The sequence below is a fragment of the Papio anubis genome, chromosome 17 (assembly GCF_008728515.1).
Source record: "Papio anubis isolate 15944 chromosome 17, Panubis1.0, whole genome shotgun sequence".
Lineage (NCBI taxonomy): Eukaryota > Metazoa > Chordata > Mammalia > Primates > Cercopithecidae > Papio > Papio anubis.
Genome location: NC_044992.1, coordinates 21,011,646 through 21,030,154, shown reverse-complemented (window position 1 = coordinate 21,030,154; position 18,509 = coordinate 21,011,646). Strand labels below are relative to the sequence as shown.

Here is an 18,509-nt window from a genome sequence, read left to right as displayed (position 1 = left end):
GCTTTTGCCTGCTGGGTTCTTCAAGTTTATTTCTTGTTGATTTTAAGAGCTCTTTAGGCTGGGTGTGGTGGCTCATGCTTGTAATCCTGGCACTTTGGAAGACGGAGGCAGGAGGATCACTTGGGCTCAGGAGTTAGAGACCAGTCTGGGCAGCATAGTGAAATCCTGTCTCTAATTCTAAAAAGTAAAAAAGAGAGCTCTTTTAACATTAAAGATATTAACTTCTATTTTTCACATATATTGCTAATATCCTCCCCCTAGTTTTTGCTTTTTCTTTTAGGCATTTTCTTATGGTGTATTTCACCAAATACACATCTTAGATGTCTTCATAGAGAAATCTGATGTTCTTTTCTTGCTTTGAAGTCAATAGTGTCTTTCCCTCCAATCTTATAAAAAGTTATATTTTCTTATTTTTTGGCTTTGTTTTTTAAAATCTTTAATCCACTTGGACTTCATTTTTGTATTTCTTCCCCACTGCTTGCTAAGTATCCCAACAAAGGTACAAAATAAACTAGTGTGCTGGAACTGGTGCATACTGCTCATGACAGTTACATTTTTCTGGAATTTTGTAAGCTGACTGTGAAACATAACCATAAAAACCTATGTTATATAAACTTAGAATAAAATAAATCATATTTAAAACTAAGGTAACAAATACTCAGGAATCATCACTCCCTAGTTATTTTATTATGATTGATGCTGTTAAGGTTATCTAACACCTATTTTATCTATATGGTGAAAATACTACATAAGGACGTGCTAGTGCATATCTTTCTCCAATTCAGCATTTAATGACTTCACATTAGTGGCTTGAAATTGGCCATTATAGTATTTATACCACAGAGATCAGCAAACCCTACAAACCACAGCTTTTTTATTTTTCAGAGAGCCTTTTGTTAAACATATGCCACCTTACCACTGGAATAAGCCATTCTTTGCTCACTAATTTGAAAAAGGATCTCTAGTGTATACTAAATTGCTATTTATTCTTAAGTTTATAAAACAGAATAAAGAGCTTAGAATTGAACTTTTTTTTCTCCTCGAGCATCACAGACTACTTTGGTATGTTTCATTATATTAGATAAGACTTTGGACACAGTTTCTATTAACTGGATATCTATTTTTCCAACATAGATCACAGTACTGCAAAGAAAAGCATATTTTCCCTAAACAATTCAATAGCATTCTTAACTTTATGTAGATTATAGAAAACAGTATACATAAAGGACTATTTCTTTTCAAAATAAAGGACTATTTCTGGACACATAGTTGGTTGCCATACACTATTTTTAGATTAGGGCTCTTACTCTTAAAAAAAACAAAGAATCCAAACATAAGAAAACAAAACTTCTACCATGGGGTGGGTCTAAATAATAATAATAATAAATAGTAAATAATAAGTGTTCTCTCATAAAAATTCTGCCAGTGTGTGAAGAAATGGTGATCTTTTAATACATAATGGCAAGAACCAACTATAGTACTTTTTTGTTTTTTTGTTTTTGTTTTTGTTTTTGTTTTTTTTTGAGACACGATCTGGCTCTGTTGTCCAAGCTAGAGTGCAGTGGCACAATCTCAGCTCACTACAAACTCTGCCCCTTGGCCTCAAGCCATGCTCCCACCTCAGCCTCCCAAGTAGCTGGGACTACAGGCACACACCACCAGTCCAGTTAATTTTTGTGTTTTCAGTAGAAATGGGGTTTTGTCATGTTGCCCAGGCTGGTCTTGACCTCGTGAGCTCAAGCAATCCACCTGCCTTGGCCTCCCAAAGCGCTGGGATTACAGGTGTAAATCACGGCGCCTGGCTGCTGACGGTACTCTTCTTTGAGAGTCAGCATCACATACAAACTCAGCATTGGAAACTTTCTTCCTTTTTTACATAGAGATGGGTCTTGCTATGTCAACAAGGCTAGATGCAGTGGCTATTCACAGGAGCAATCATTGCATACCAAAATCGCAAACTCCTGGGCTCAAAAGCTCCTCCTGCCTTAGCCTCTTAAGTAGGCGGAGTAGCTGAGAATACACACATGGGCCACCATGTCCAGCCTAGAAACTTCCAATTCAACAACCAACAAGCACCAGCCATGGGACCATGCTAGGCTCTGAAGAAGCAACTAAGACATGACCCCAATCTTTGAATCTCTCATCATTTTTAGTGGATCAGTGGGTTGAGAATGTGTCACAAGTGGTTATAAGCACTTTCATTAGCATTGAGAGAAACAGATTGTCTTCAAGAATGAGTATCTACTTTAAGAGGAAAAGAAAATCAGGGTACAAAAACTAGTTAAAGTTTGCCCACCTACCGAGATAAGCTGATACATTCTGATAACTGGACCTTCAGCACCTATACCAGTTAAACATTACAGTGTCCCTATTTAATGTCTTTCCTGCTGAGGTACTTTAAGTCAGTGATTTATTTGCAGATACTGATATCAACTGCATCAAGAACACCAGTAACCGCTGCCTATGTACTTCCTTACCTGTCATGAGCCATTTAGATTTACATTCCAGCTACCTCATTCTAGGTGTTTACATTACGAAACTATGCAATGAAATAGCTGGGCTGACTCAACAGAACCACCCTTTTTGCGTCTAAGCCGAAAGACCTCACTTTTAAAGGCTTGCTGTCATTTGATTTCTTGTAAACATAGTATCTTATATTATAGCCTAGGCAGCAAACACAGCAGTTGCCCTTTTCACACATACAGTTGATACAGTGACGATTTCAGCCTTTTCCAATCATTAACTAATATTTCAGATTTAAAAATCTATTTCTTAAGGCTTTGTACTATATATAGGGGAAATAATCATTACCCTTGGGGAAACAATGGCTCATTTACTGAAAATGAGTTTAACAAAGGAATTATTTCGTACTGAAAATACAGAGCAGTGAATTGGGTGACACAAATCACAGCATCATCAGCTCATATGACTGCATTAGGTTAATTTACTTTAAAAGAAACCTACAACTTAAAATTTAACTTCAACAATAAAATCATACCCTCTGTCATAGAATTGTGAAACCAGATCTTAGACTATTTTGAAAATGTTACCTTAAGTCTCAACCTGAGATAAAAACCACACACACACAAAAAAGTTTGTAGAATGGAATATTTCCATACTGCCTGAAGCTTAGTTTTGACTGGCACATGTTTCATTTACACATTTGATTCACACTGAATTTTGTTTTAATTATTAAGAGAATAAACAGCATTCCAAAATAGTCACAAGCTTTAAAACTTCAACTTCCTTCTCTAGTTGGAGAGCTTACAAAACTCATTACATGGAACAGTGAGTTGATGCAGTGACCACAAATTTCTTAACACTGTATAAGTCTTAAATTAATCATAACCCAATCTCCGCAAGTTCTGTAGAAATAGCCTGAAAGTAGGTAACGCAGCCGGGTGTGGTGGCTCACGCCTGTAATCCCAACACTTCGGGAGGCCAAGGTGGGCGGATCACCTGACGTCAGGAGTTCGAGACCAGGCTGGCCAACATGGCAAAACACCGTCTCTACTAAAAATACAAAAACTAGTCAGGTGTGGTGGAGCGCGCCTGTAATCCCAGCTACTCGGGAGGCTGAGGCAGGAGAATCGCTTGAACCTGGGAGGCAGAGGTTGCAGGGAGCCGAGATCGCGCCATTGGACTCCAGCCTGGGCAACAAGAGCAAAACTTCGTCTCGAAAAAAAAGAAAAAAAAAAGTAGGTAATGCAAAAGTCACAAAATGTTAATCTAGAAGAGTGGTTTCCGGATATATCATATAATTCTCTCAAATTTCCTGAGGTTTTAAAACTTTTCAAAAAATATGTGGGAGAATGATATGCTCAAAATAGATATACATCTTAGTTACATATTACATGAAAAGACTGAGTTGTTCTTCAACAAAAATCTTGTAGTCTGTGACATTTAATCAGACAACATTTAATCAGTCACTGGCCCACACAAAATAACCAACAGATTAATCTAAATATTCCATGGTTTTTCTCAGATGCATGTTCCTGGTTTCATTTATATATAGTTTTCATTTTTTATTTGTTTTGTTTTTATAAGAACACTTCCTCCATTTTCAATAGGCATTTAGTTGGACAGATATTACTGGTAAAGTAGCAAAACAGCAAAATCTCTGGCTCAGCCCCCAACCAGCTTTGCAGCGTTGAACAAATCTCTTAGCTTCTCTGTGTCTCAATTTTCCCATTTATAAAATGAGGCAGCTAGACTAGATGCATTCTAAAGTATCTTACAACTCTCCAGTTTCTTTGAGGCAGAGCTCTAGGCTTGTGAGAATGAAAAAGCCCTCAAAAGACCAAAATCTCATTCTGCAATGTTAGTGAAACAAACAGGATACAAAATTGTAAATACAGTGTGATCATGATCCCAACTCTAAATCTACAAACACACCCACACATTCCAGGTAAAAGTCTTGTAAACAATACACCAAAATGCTATCAGTGGTTATCTCTGAGTTGTAGGTTACAAATGACTGGTTTTCCTTTCGGCTCTTCTGTGTTTTTTAAGGGTCCTACAATAAACATACTATTACTCTGATAATAGGGAGGAGGGTGAAAAACAAAGAAAAAAACCTTCCTTTTATGTGCTAAAGAAAATTTTACATTTGGAAAGCATTCTAGAATTTGAATGAATTTTTCAAAAACAGTTGGAGTTAATCAGAAAAAAAATCTCTAGTGAAGTCACATACCTGATACCTGTCAACCATCACACAAAAGCTGTTTATTTTCCCTAAATTAGTAAGTTTTCAGGAGGTACTATTTTTTTTCACTTACACTGAAACCAGTAATAATAATTATGATAGCTACCATTTACATAATGCCAAACATAGCTCTAAGACTTTAAATATATAATAATTCATTTAATCCCCACAACAGCCAGACACACTGGCTCATGTCTGTAATCCCAGCTACTTGGGAGGCTGAGGTGGGAGAACTGCTCGAGGACAGCAGTTTGAGACCAGCCTGGACAACATGGCAAGACTCCCAGGACCACCACCTCTTAAAAAATAAAAAAATCAGCTGGGTGTAGTGGGTTACACCTACGGTCCCAGCTTACTCAGGAGGCTGAGGTGGGAGGATCACTTGAGCCCAGGAGTTCAAGGCACCACTATACTAAAAATAAAAATAAATAAAAATAAATCCAACCTGGCACGATGGCTCATGCCTATAATCCCAGCACTTTGGGGGCCTGAGGTGGGCGAATCACGAAGTCAAGAGATTGAGACCATCCTGGCCAACATGATGAAACCCCGTCTCTACTAAAAATACAAGAATTAGCTGGGCATAGAGGCGTGTGCCTGCAGTCCCAGCTACTCGGGAGGATGAGGCAGGAGAATTGCTTGAACCCGGGAGGCAGAGGCTGCAGTGAGCCAAGATCATGCCACAGCACTCCAGCCTGGTGACAGAGCAAGACACCGTCTGAAAAAAGACTGGCCCAACTTTTACTAGCTTAAAATTATGATTCTTTTCTAAGTCATTATTTCAAAGCATAAGGAGTATGATTTATTCCCTGTACATATCACTAAGTGAATAATATTATAACATCTGAGAAATTAAGTAACATTAATTATTAAGTTTAATATTGGAAAGTCTTAATAAAGAAAGGTGCTTTGTTGGTTGACATTATTTGTCCTCATAAATCTTCTGCAAAGAATCCCTACAACCAACTGTTGTGCCTTTCTAAAATTTATATTTTATTAAAATGTTTTAAACATTGTTATAATCAATTAGCTTGTGTTTTTAAAAGAATGCCTGTCGATATTTACTTTGAACACTGGCTATGGTATACACCCAGTTAACTTCAGAATAACCCCAATTACTATAACATGCAGAACCTGGGAAAATGAACAGAGGAAGCCAATCAATTAAACATGGTTGAAGATGCTCACATAATTCTCTGAGGCAATTCAAACTCAAATCAAGCCCCTTCTTCTGCACAATATCCACATTACTTGCCAATTTTTTATAGCTTCTGGATTACTTTTAATAAAGTCCAAATTTCCTCCACAACTGTACTACTAAATTTCCAGCTCTAGTGAAGTAAATACAGAAATCAATAGTTTCCTATTTTAAAAAATTAGAAAAGAGAGGGAAGTGGAGAAGGTGGGGAAAAACCTCTGCACCACGCTGCCTGTTAATTTAGATGTGCAATGAGACAATCACCTGATAATCGCACCCTTTGGTTACTTTTGTACTGGTAAGATAATACAGTGAAATAAAGTCACCTGGCTTATTTCAATTAACTTACACAATTTGCAAATCTGCAACTCCCTACCATGGTACATTAAGAAAATTAGCATGTAAGAAAAATCACCTGCTTATGTAAATTGGAGGATGATTTTTATCCATGCAGACGGGAAGAAAAGCTGCAATCTGGGTCAAATAACTAATTTTATCTATTTGTTCAAATGTCTCTTTTCACCTTTTCTCTGTAGCTCAGAGCAAGAATTTTAGGTCAAAGAATGGATAAACAAAAAGTTTCTGTGTTGTCCACTCCCCTGTAAGAAGTCTGCTGCTTGACACTACTGAGCTCTATACTACTTACATTGAAAGCAAGACTGAGAACCTTATCCGGATAACAAAACCACAACACAGAGAGGATAAAAAGAGAAATCAATAGGAGATATCTGCTCTAATTGGTAAGGAAAGCAAACATGAAGGATCAGGTACCAATTTTACCTTCTGCTACTTTAGGCAAACAAAGCTTCAGAAAAGAAAAGGAAAAATGCCTCCAAATAACTCAGGGCAGACAGGATTTCTCTATAGAGATCATTATTCCAGTTTGTTCCATAAATGTACCCAGTCAAGTTCTTCTGAGTCTGACATAAGTCAGACAAATGCAATATCTTGGTCATTAATGACTGCATTCCTGGCATTCACTGCTGGTATTCATCCCTCCCATTTAAAACTGACTCCATCTCCAGGTCCAGAAGTGGATCTGATTGCTCCAAAAGTAACCTTATCTTCATTGACAGTGATTGGTTCAGAAATGAGTATGTAATCCAACAAAAGCCAAAGAGAGGCCAGGTGCAGTGGCTCACGCCTGTACTCCCAGCACTCTGGGAGGTCAAGGTGGGCAGACTGCTTGAGCCCAGGAGTTTGAGACTAGCCTGGGCAACAAAGTGAGACCCCATCTCTACAAAAAAAAAACCAAAAAAAATAGCCAGGTGTGGTGACAGAGCAAGACTGTCTCAAAAAAAAAAAAAAAAAAAAAAAAAAGCCAGAGATCAATATGCTGGTGCTGGTCAATAGCCACACGTGGCTACAGAGCACTTAAAATGTGGCTAGACCAAACTGAGACATATTCTAAGCATAAAGATACACAGTGATTTTGCAGACTTAGTATGGAAAAAAAAAGTAATACAGATCATTAATAATTTTTATAGGGAATACATGTTGAAATGACAATATTTTGGATATAGAATTAAAATACATTACCAAAATTAATGTCACCTGTTTCTTTTTACTTTTTTTACTGTGGCCACTAGAAAATTTAAGATTGCATACTTTCACTATGTATTTACTGGATAGCACTGCTGGTTTGCTGAGGGTGACTTGGACAAGAGCTTTAGGAAGTGCCCTCTTTGGGCACTGTAAGCCCTAAATTACTACAGCCTTAAAGCTGTGTCAAAGCTCATTTTCTGGGAGGCCCACATGCAAACTAGTAAGTCTCTTACCCAAATTCAGAATTTAAAGGAGACTCCTGGAAAGATATTTGTTTTAAAGAAACTTGCAAATTAATGTAAGCACTGGCCCCCAAATCAACTTACCTGATTACTCACACACAAAAGATGACAAAATACTGAACATTAAATTTTATTTAAAAATTTAAAAATCACTCAAAATATTATAAGAAAACTATTATAAGATTTATAAGAAACTAAGCAAGTTTTTAAAGTCTAAAACACTAAAAAGGTAAATATTATCAAGAAAATAGTAGTATCAAATGGACATGTAGGAAGAAATTGATTGCTCATTTGCAAATAGGCCTGCTCTTCTCCACAGCTAAACTACACGTATAGTCCTTACCAATAACTCATAATAGAAGAAAACAAGTCTCTTGAAAAAAATGAACATTTAAAATCTGATCCCAAATTAGAAAACTATAAAAGTCACCACACTGGAACAGGGTGACATTTATCTCATTCCTCCTTTAAACAATTTTAGAAGCTATTCAACACTGTAGTCCTGAAGAGAGAAAGTTGTCTTGTGGTCACCAGCAAACTCCAATGCCACTACGCCGTGCAAATATTAATACCATTTTATAATAGAATCTTAGGAAACACAGGATTTTATAAATGAGAAAACCAAGGCTAAGAAAGTTTAGATAACTTTACCAAGGTCACAGTGTTGTTGGCAGCAAGGCTAAGACCAGAACCTTGTCTCCTAACAAGTTTAGTTTAGTAATCTATTACCCTATTGTTTAAAAAAAAAAAAAAGGCCAGGCACAGTGGCTCATGCCTGTAACCCCAGCACTTTGGGAGGCCGAGGTGGGCCGATCACAAGGTCAAGAGATCGAGACCATCCTGGCCAACATGGTGAAACCCCATCTCCACTAAAAATACAAAAATTAGCTGGGCGTGGTGGCGTGCACCTGTAATCCCAGCTACTCAGGAGGCTGAGGCAGGAGAATCCCTTGAACCTGGGAGGTGGAGGTTGCATGAGCCAAGATCACGCCACTGCACTCCAGCTTGGTGACAGAGGGAGACTCTGTCTCAAAAAAAAAAAAAAAAAAAAAATCCTTCCCAAGGAAATGGCACCTTGAACATTAAGTTCTCTGGTTTATTGAACTAAAAAAAAAAAAAAACTTAAGATTTGGAAGAATTGTATTAATAAGTTTAAAAAATTGTAAAAAGTAATACTGAATACTTAAGAATTCTTTAGAATCAAACATACACAGTATAGGGAAAAACAATCAAACACAATCATTCTCTCAAATGCTGTCAATGATGTACTCACTAAATACAATGGCCTTTTCTCCATCTTAATTTTCTGACTTTTTTTTTTTTTTTTTTTTTTGAGACAGGTTCTGACTCTGTCACCCGGGCTGGAGTGCAGTGGTGCGATACCAGCTCACTGCAACCTCAGCCTCTTGAGTAGCTGGGACTACAGGTGCATGCCACCGCACCAGGCTAATTTTTTTTTTTTCTGTATTTTTAGTAGAGATGGGATTTCACTATATTGTCCAGGCTGGTCTCAAACTCTTGGGCTGAAGTGATATGCCCACCTTAGCTGCCCAAAGTGCTGGGTTTACAGGTGTGAACCACCATGGCTGGCCTTCTTTGACTTTTTATTAGCACCAAAGATCACTCCCATTTTCCTAACAATCTTCTGCCATACTTAGATTATCAATCACTGTGAACACATTTTCCTGACTGCTCTTTAGTTCTGCTTCCAGTAGCTTCTTCCACCTACAACACAGAACACTCCCTAAGACTCAGACAGATCTCAGTTCTCTTTACTCTTCTATTTTACGTAGCCAAAAAAAAAAAAAAATTAAATCTGACCAAGTCTCTCTTACTTAAAAACTTTCAGTAGTTGCCATTTGCAGAGTTTTAACCTTTTCTCATCATTGACCGCCTAAGGAGCCTTTTTAGGCTTTTTTCCTAATCATTCCCCTCATAAAATCTTAATACCACAGATACGCCATTTAACTGTTCATGTGCTATATGTACACATATGCTTTATTAATAAAAAGCTGTTTTTAGTGCCTCAACTCAACCATGACATTCCAACCTCTCCATGATTGAGCTCTAGCTTACACCTCCTACCACCCACTGCACTGCACATTCAGCATCTCCAGCCCTGTAGTCTCCTACATTTAGGCCCTTCCACCTACACTGCCCTTCCCCATTGGTTGACTCTCATTCTTAAAACTCATTGAAGAATTACCTATTTTAGGAAGCATCCTGACCTTCCATAGACATCCCTCCTCTACATTCCCTTAATGTCCAGGGACTATCTCTATTGCTGCATTTATGGCACTATAAATGGATAATAATCCATTTACAAATCTATTTCCCCCAGTAGGTCATAATCACCTTTAATCCTTATCTCCAGCACAGTGCCCGGCAAATAGTAACACACAATAATTGAATATTGTAAGAACAAGTGAAAATAATATACACATTTTTTGAGATGGAGTTTCGTTGCCCAGGCTGGAGTGTAACAGCCAGATTTTGGCTCACTGCAACCTCCGCCTCCCGGGTTCAAGCGATTCTCCTGCCTCAGCCTCCCGAGTAGCTGGGATTATAGGCATGTGCCACCATGCCTGGCTAATTTTGCATTTTTAGTAGAGATGGGATTTCACCATGCTGGTCAGGATGGTCTTGAACTCCTGACCTCAGGTGATCCGCTCCTCGGCCTCCCAAAGTGCTGGGATTACAGGTGTGAGCCACTGTGCCCAGCCTGAAAATAATATATTCTTAAGTTTTTATTTAATGGTTTCAAATTTAGTTTCACCTCTCCACCAAGGCTGAGGACACCCTGAGAGTAGGCATGTGTCATTGTTCGTATTGTTTACTTGACTGTCAACTCCTCCAAAACAATATGGTGACTTAAACATCCCTATACCTCAGTACTAAGCACAATACAGACAACAGCAGCAGCAGCTTAATAGAGGTTCGCAAAATTATTTATGAGACTAAATATCCCCATTTGGTGCCTGCGAAAGTGCTGGTCCACAGCAAAGTGACAATAAAAATATACAGACTAGTGAGTTCCAAAGGTGTAAAAAACTTTCACTGCCTCATAGTAGATACGACTCAATTAGCCAAATTATTTCAAAACTGGGTTTAGGTAAAGAGCACCAATCATTATCAGTGGCAGACACCCCCGTATATACTCCCTCTACTCACACCATTACAACTAAGTGTTAAAGTTCAATCTCAGTAGAGTTCACTTAGAAGTCATCTTTCCATAATGTCAGAGTACCAGCTTTTTCTGTTTCCGCACTAGGTACCTTACAACTACTGACTATGTCTATCATAACTTGTTATGTGCTCACTGACAGTGTTACAACTGTTGCCTCAGGGACTCTGTTACCCCTAAGCAACATCAGGATTACACTGACAAGCTATTTTAGTTATTGTTGACCTGTATTAGATGACCCAATCAACAAATAATTCACTGGGGTAGCATAGAGACAAAGGGACTCAGAACTAAAACCCAAACAGATGCATAATTAAAGAGCTTCTAACAGCTTCTGTCCATTTATTGGCTGGACGACAAATGAAAAGTTTCTTTGGCCTTGACAATCTCCAAAGAAACCAAATAAGCATATTAAGGAAACATACAGTATATGAACAGTTAATTCTTGAATTGCTTGGACATAAATAAATCTAATAAAAACCACAAGAATAGCCACTCAGTTTTACAATATAGAAGGCAGAGAAAACTCTGACACTCCTAGTTGTGAAGACAATGAAACATTCCAGTACTCCATTACAGGACTTTTTGTATCTACAGCTGCCTGTGCTTTGAAGGTAAAAACCCAGAATTTAAATTCAAACACATATTCAGTTAACGCACTTATGCATTTTACAAAGTTTTTGCTCTGGTATAGCATATGAAAGGGAACTACATCTGCCCCCATTTCTCTTTCAGGACACATGCCCAGTGGTACTGACAGCTAAAAAGATGGCATTTAATGTTGAGGGATATTGTTTCAGCTTGTTTGAAAGGGCAAGGTTTCTGAAATGCCTTTTAAAAAAAAAAAATTCTCTTTTTTTCTAAATTAATATTTCACAGTATAACATGAAATTTCTCCGCAAGAATAAAACAAGTTTATTTTTTGTGCTGTGGTTTTGTTTTTTGAACATAATTTGGATAATCTTTTCAGGAGTCTAAGTACAAAATGACTTGCAATGTTACAGGCTATGGAGTTTCAACCACTAGGAAGTGGGTGCAGTATCATTAGATGGTTACTTTTATTCTCTACTCTTTGCTTTATCTACTTTATGATCATGAACCTGTAATTTCTAAAAGTAAGTTCGTTTGTAGTTAAAATTAACAATACAGATTTCCACATTTCTAGTTTCACACGGATGCTTTGTTATGTCTAGAAGAGCAACCGTTTCCTTTTTATGGTGCAGGCTCTGCTTCTTCAAAGCTCTTTTCACAAAGCAGAGCCCCCAAAGAATCCAGCTGTGGCTGTTAATCTTGGCTGATAGTGGAGAAACTTCTCAATGCTATAGATTCTTAACCTGTAAAACACAGTTAATAACAAAATGCCCTTTAGTATACTACTCTTTCTGATATAACTTACTCCAGAATTTTCCCCAAACACATCCCAAAAGCATTCTCCATTTTTCCAAATTACAGTTTGTTATATGGAGTAAGAGGACCAGAGAAAACATAAGAAAAAAAGATGCTTCTCATGTTCACAAGATGAGCAAGATAGACAATCTCTACCATGCACAAGGGCTTATACTGAATAATTTTTTTGTTAAATCACTGTATTTCTCCCACCTCACTGGGATCTTCAGCAATTCACACCTTTTCATCCAAACATAAGCAAAGTGAATCTCTACTAAAGCTGAACTTCGACAATAAGGATGTCTTTCACTTGTTACATTGAAATGAAAAAAATAATTCCCTCCCAGTATATAAAGCCATAATACTTTCTAAAACAGTGCAGATGATCTGACTAAAACACCTACAAACTCCATACAAATGTGTATTATTTTTATTTGTTTTTTATTAGTTGACAGGACAGCACAGAGTATTTTCCCCTTGGCTTTAAATTCAACCGTTTTCAAATCTCCCTGGCATACAGTACAACTGAGGGGACATGCTATGTTATTTAGAGTCATGCCTCCAAAAATAGTCTACATGCTGATTTCACCTGATAAATCTGACAATCTCTGAAGACACTTCCATGCACATTAACACAACAGCTTGATTTTTCTACCAACAATAACTACAACAAAAACAACTAACATTTATTGATGCTTACTGCGTGCTAGACAGTGTAATCATTGGTTTACAAGAATTACCTCACTTAATCTTCACACCAATCCTGAGATAAATACTATTATTATCCCCATTTTATAGATAAGGAACAGAGAAGTCAAATAATTTATCAAGATCACAGAGCTAGTAAGTAACTATTACTACAGTTTTGAAAGACAGATAAAAGTAACCTGCTGAAGTTATTAGAATAATAAAATCCAAAGACATCCGACATTACTTGGAGTACACAAAGGCAACAGAGCAAGTGAATCCCAGGCTTTTTGATCTTTTAATTAATCAGGCAAATCACAAACCAAAACGCTAATTTTATTTTAAAAAAAAGCTTTTCCCAGACTCACTTTTACCAAGGTGGCAATATGTGCCATTAATTCCATCTCTAATATGTTAAGTTGCCAATGTCAAAAACTGTCTAGGCATAGCAATCCTCAAACCACTCTCATGTGGTCAACTTCCTCTCTCTCTCAAAATTATGAGCCCCTGAAACTCTTTGTCCCAAAGTGGTTACCTCTTTAACCACAGCATTTTCCTCTGGCAAATGTGAACTGCAGACAAAAAGGTAGATTTATATTACTCACCAAATGACTGAAGTTACTATTTGTGGGGTGCTTTGTGTTTTGTTTTCACATTATGAAAATGTCCATGTAGATGTTTGGAGGCTGTAATGTCTCACACAGAAGGTCAAATTATATATGATACTTTGATAACCCATAAACAACGTTCTATCAGTGGCAACAAATGTTATCTCACGCTATCCCACAATCACATTACCAGGTAAACTGGAACTCTTACTTTGAGATAAAATACAGCAGACAGTTGCTAATGAAACCTTAATTGAACTGTCACAGCACCATCTTTACCAGAAAGCTAATGAGTAATTCACTACTTTTACACAACTATCCAATACTGATAAGTTATTCCACTAGTTAAATTCAACAGAAAGATAAATCAAGTCAGCTAGACTAAATTGTTCAGTCATAAATCTGGTAAAATGCTGCATCACTTCTACAAATATCTCTCCTTGTCTACATGGAGAAACAACAATCTCTCTCAAAATTGCATGCCACTTCTTTAGCCATCAGTTAGTACCCCTGGGTATATGTCCCCAAGGAAATGGGGGCAAAATACAGTTTCTTGTCATATGCTATTCCAGAAGAATACTTGCAAAATGCATTAAATGAATATATGTTTGAATTAAGTGAATCTTATAATACCCAGGTAGTTAGTTATGTGGTGGTTTGAATCAAATGATGTAATATTGGGAGAATATTTTTATGTTCCATTATAATCATTTTAGAAAAAAGTTGTTTCCAATTCATAAGGTACTTCCTAAATTAAAAAGATAGATTCTGTTTCAGTTAAAAAGTAAAAAAAACCTCACTAATATCTTTACCTTGGGTTTCAGAATACTAGTGTAAATCCCTGTAGTTTGGTTTTCAAATCTCTGAACAGTCTTACTTAGGTCATACAACAGTTAAATTTCAAATATAATAAGCAATTCAGACAGCAGGTCATTGACATGTAAATATAAAAATAGAAAAGTATTTGCATACTAAAACATACACCTGGAACTCTTTCTTTTTTCACACCAAATTGTATTTCACCTGTTACAGCTGATGAACACACTCAGTATAGTTAACTAGAAAAACTTGGTTTAAAAAAAAGACCTGAACCACGTGAGGACACAGAAAGAGGGCGGCCATCTACAAGCCAAGGAGAGAGGCCTCAAAAGAAACCAAATCTGTACCTTGATCTTGGATTTCTAGCCTCCAGAACTGTGAGAAGTAATTTTCTGTTGTTTAAGCCAAAACAAAGAAGGACCTGACTAGATCAATTAACCAAGCAGCAAAGATGCCAAAGCACTGTGCTAGGCGCTGAGGAGAAAAGGATTACTACAGTAGACAATCCTTACCCTCAAGGAGCTTACAAGGTTTGTCTTGTAGTCAGTGACACAAGACAAACCTGAAATAAGATGGTGCACAGAGGTGTACTTCAAGTACATGAGACAAACTCCATAGGTGGTAGAGCAGTCAATCAAATAACTCTAGAATGGATTCAAATCAAATATATTTGGGCTTTCATATATCAGAGATTCAGAGTACCCACTAGCAGAACGTTTGCTGTGTGAGATGTTTCAGCACTCCAGTTCTTTATTGCCCCCTTCCTTAAAAAAATAAATAAAATTTAAAAATCTTCCCTTGCCACCTAACTTAAAACTGCTACAAGTCACATCACTTTTTGATAGAAATGTAAGTGAAAAATGCCCTTTGAATATATTCAAGAATGCTGCAACCCATTTCCCTTTCAGTATCCCTAGTTTTTAGCATTGTATGTAAGGCACTAAAAAAGCCAGCAAGCATCCACATCTAAAAGGATCCAAAAAAGTGCTAAAAGTTATTAGTAAATCAATGACAAAATTTAAACCAAGGAACAACCATTTTCCTGTCTGCTCCATCCCCCAACCAAAGCTTGGAAATCCTCAAGAGTTAGGCAAGAATAGGAAGTTCACAGTTAAATCTCTTAGATAGTCTGTGGAAGGGAGAGAGGAAGGCAGGAACAGGCGGGTCCCTGAGCAGAATGACGGAGGCACCATTACCAGCTATACTCTTTCCCACCTTGAATCCCACACACTTTGGAGAAAGGGCTGCGCTGCAGCAGAAACTTCCTTGGGGATTAGCTGAGAAAATACTGGACTCTACTAGCTTTTTTAAAAAATGGATGAGATCACTTAGTAGCCTAGATTGTCAAATCTGAAATATAAATAAGATGGCCGGTTAAAATGCATAAACGATGCACCCATCAATTTTAGCCTCAAAAACAATAACGAAAGGAGATATTTACCGGGCCAGTTCCAAAGAGTTCATTTTCCTGTGGTAATGGGGGCTTTTCTAGACAGTAACAAGAATCAATTTTTGAATGCACTGAAAATATCAATTCATCTATCCAAAGTGTAATCATTAGTCCTTGGGAGAAAACCCGGTTCATTCTAGTTTTGACAGGAATAAACATATTTTATTATAAACTACTAATCTTTTTAAGGTTAGACCAAATAGACCAAAATGTTATATTTAAGAAGCCCTTAGGCTTTTACAAATGTCCTAGCACTAGCAAAAGCAGTGTCATTTGTTTAAAAAGTATTATTTCCTACTACAGCAACTGACCAACAGATAATAGGAACTTAAGAGGCACTAAATGACACTAAAACATTACACTGAATGTGGGCCACTGCATAGCTAGTCTACTAACCTCATTTGTGGTACTCATGTGTGATGCTATATTTAATGCATTCTTATCAAAAGGCTACAGCTACATACTTCTCAACTGTAGCTGCATGGTTTAAAATAAACCACTCAAGCAATGATCTTAACTGGTTCAACTATGAATCCTATCTTTCTGCTCGAGATCAAGATCACAAAATAAGGAGTGAAAAGACAGAAGGATAGGAAAGTAGTTACGCAAAGTATATCGTAATGACAAGAGTATTATAAAGGAATTCAGTTTGGATCAGTTGCTAACACTTAATGCCATTGGGCAACCGATCCAAACTAAATCAAACACACGAAATGACCAAGGTCTTTGTAGGAGTTAGTATTCCATACATTCATCTACTGATGCTGTGTTCAGTGGCTTGCTTAGGTTCTAACAGAAAAGTTTGGTAGACAGCAAACTTATGTGTGTTGCTCATGAGAAGGTGCTCCACCAAAACTTGCCATGAGCCTAGACAGCCAATGCATTAGGCCTAGACAGCCAATGCATTACCACATTAGTGAAGGTGGCTTCCTACAGTTGGGTTGAGAAGCTTGCTCCACCTTGGTCAACATGGAGAAAACCACGAGGGATGCACTCACCCAATCACAACCATCAGAAGAAACCATGAGAGGTTGTGTTTTTCTTTGGATACTCACCAGACAACACCAAAGGCTCCATATCCAATAGGTCTATCCGGCTCAATATCCAGCTGCTGTTGTGGATGATGCGAGTGCTGATGATGGTGCGCCTTAACTGTAGCAGCTGCGGCAGCCTGTACCTGAGCTGGGGCTGCTGCAGCTGGTCCAGGAGCCTGCCCCGGTGCCGGTGATGGGAAATATGGCTGTTGTTGCCCAGGGTTTAACATGGCTGCAGCTGCAGCCGCTGCTGCGGCTGCCGCAGCTGCCGAAGACGTGTGCTGCTGTACAGGGTGTACAGCGGCAGCCGACCCCGGATGAAGATGGTGTTGAGGGTGGTGGTGGTGGTGCAGGTGAGGAGGAGGGAGGTGTGGAAGGTGGTGGTGATGGTGGTGGTGGTGACCTGCTGCTGCTGCAGATGTACCGCCATTGTAAGCCGCCATCATTTTTGCGTTGGCTCTTGCGCCACAAAGAGACATTCAAAATAAATGCCCTTTGATTGGAAAGCAAACTGGGTCAAGCTGTCATTTGGCCATTTAAAAATGAAGAAAAACCACTCACTCCACCTCAAAAAACATAGAGCGTAACTGGCTTTATGTCTTCATCAGTCAATCCAAACAAGTTAGAGGATCTTGGTGTTTAATTTTGGGGTGAGCGTGTGTGGAAGGGTGTGGGTTGCCAAAAGGAAAAAAAAAAGGAAAAAAGAAAAGAAAAAGGAAAAAAGGACCCCTTCCCCCCAGGATTCCTGCCACAAGTGGGTACTAAAACTCCATTCTTAATTTGGGGGAGGTTCCAACTTTGAATGTGGGAATAAAGGCCAAACCTCCCGACCCCCTGAACTCCACACACGAAAAGGATCAGGTAACACACCACCCTTGGAATCTTGAAAGAGGGTTGAATCATCTACCCCTTCCATTCCCACATCCTTTTCTAAACACCTACCACCTCCTCAAAAACAGGATTAAAAAAAATTCCCACTACCCTAAATGGAGAAGATGGGGGGAAATTTTCTGGGAAACCAGCTTCCAGCGTCCCCCCCCCCTCGAACTCTCAGGCCTTCCTACATCTCCCCCTACTCCTAGTCAGGTTGACCTGATTGGGGAGGGGGGGGCGGGGGTTCTAAACTTTCCTGGGCAGAATGAGCCAGGGAAGGAGGCTGGAGTGAGGAGAGGAGGCGACAGCAGGACAGAGAGGAGAAAGAGAGCTAGGGCAAAAGTGAAGGGAAGGAGGTGCAAGGAAGAATGAAAGATGTGGGCAGCGCTCGGACGCCCAGACAGCGGGAACCGCCCCGGGAGAAGGTTAGGGTCCCGGGGCCAAAGAATAGGAGCCCCGGGAGGCGGGCGGAGTACGGTCGGAAGCGGGCTGACTCCTGCCCCCGCCGCCGGCTGCTTCTGCTGAGGAGGGTTGGGGGGGAGAGCGGGTGGGTCCCCCGCGCGACGGCCCCTCAGGGCTCAAGGCTGCTCCGTCTCCCCCCCTCCCCCCCACCCGGCTTCCGTCCCCGCGGCCGCTTTCTCCTCAGCCGCCGCGGCCGCTTTCTCCTCAGCCGCCGCCTCCTCAGCCGCCGGTGCCGCCGCGGCCGGACTCACCTCCCCTAGCAAAGCCGGATAGACCGGAGCCAGCGGCGGACACGCGCAACCAGCCGCCGAGGCCC

At 39.1% G+C, this 18,509-nt stretch overlaps 1 protein-coding gene across 2 annotated transcripts in view; it reads right to left on the bottom strand.

Annotated features, from left to right (window-relative positions):
• NLK (nemo like kinase) overlaps positions 1 to 18,460 on the bottom strand; it is a 157,797-nt gene extending 139,337 nt beyond the window's left edge. For both annotated transcript variants that reach the window (XM_003912533.4, XM_009189932.3), the window contains exon 1: positions 16,880 to 18,460. In XM_003912533.4, coding sequence (XP_003912582.3) covers positions 16,880 to 17,337 — 458 coding nt within the window. In that variant the 5' untranslated portion in view covers positions 17,338 to 18,460. The remainder of the gene's footprint in view (positions 1 to 16,879) is intronic.
• Between the last annotated feature and the right edge of the window lie 49 nt (positions 18,461 to 18,509).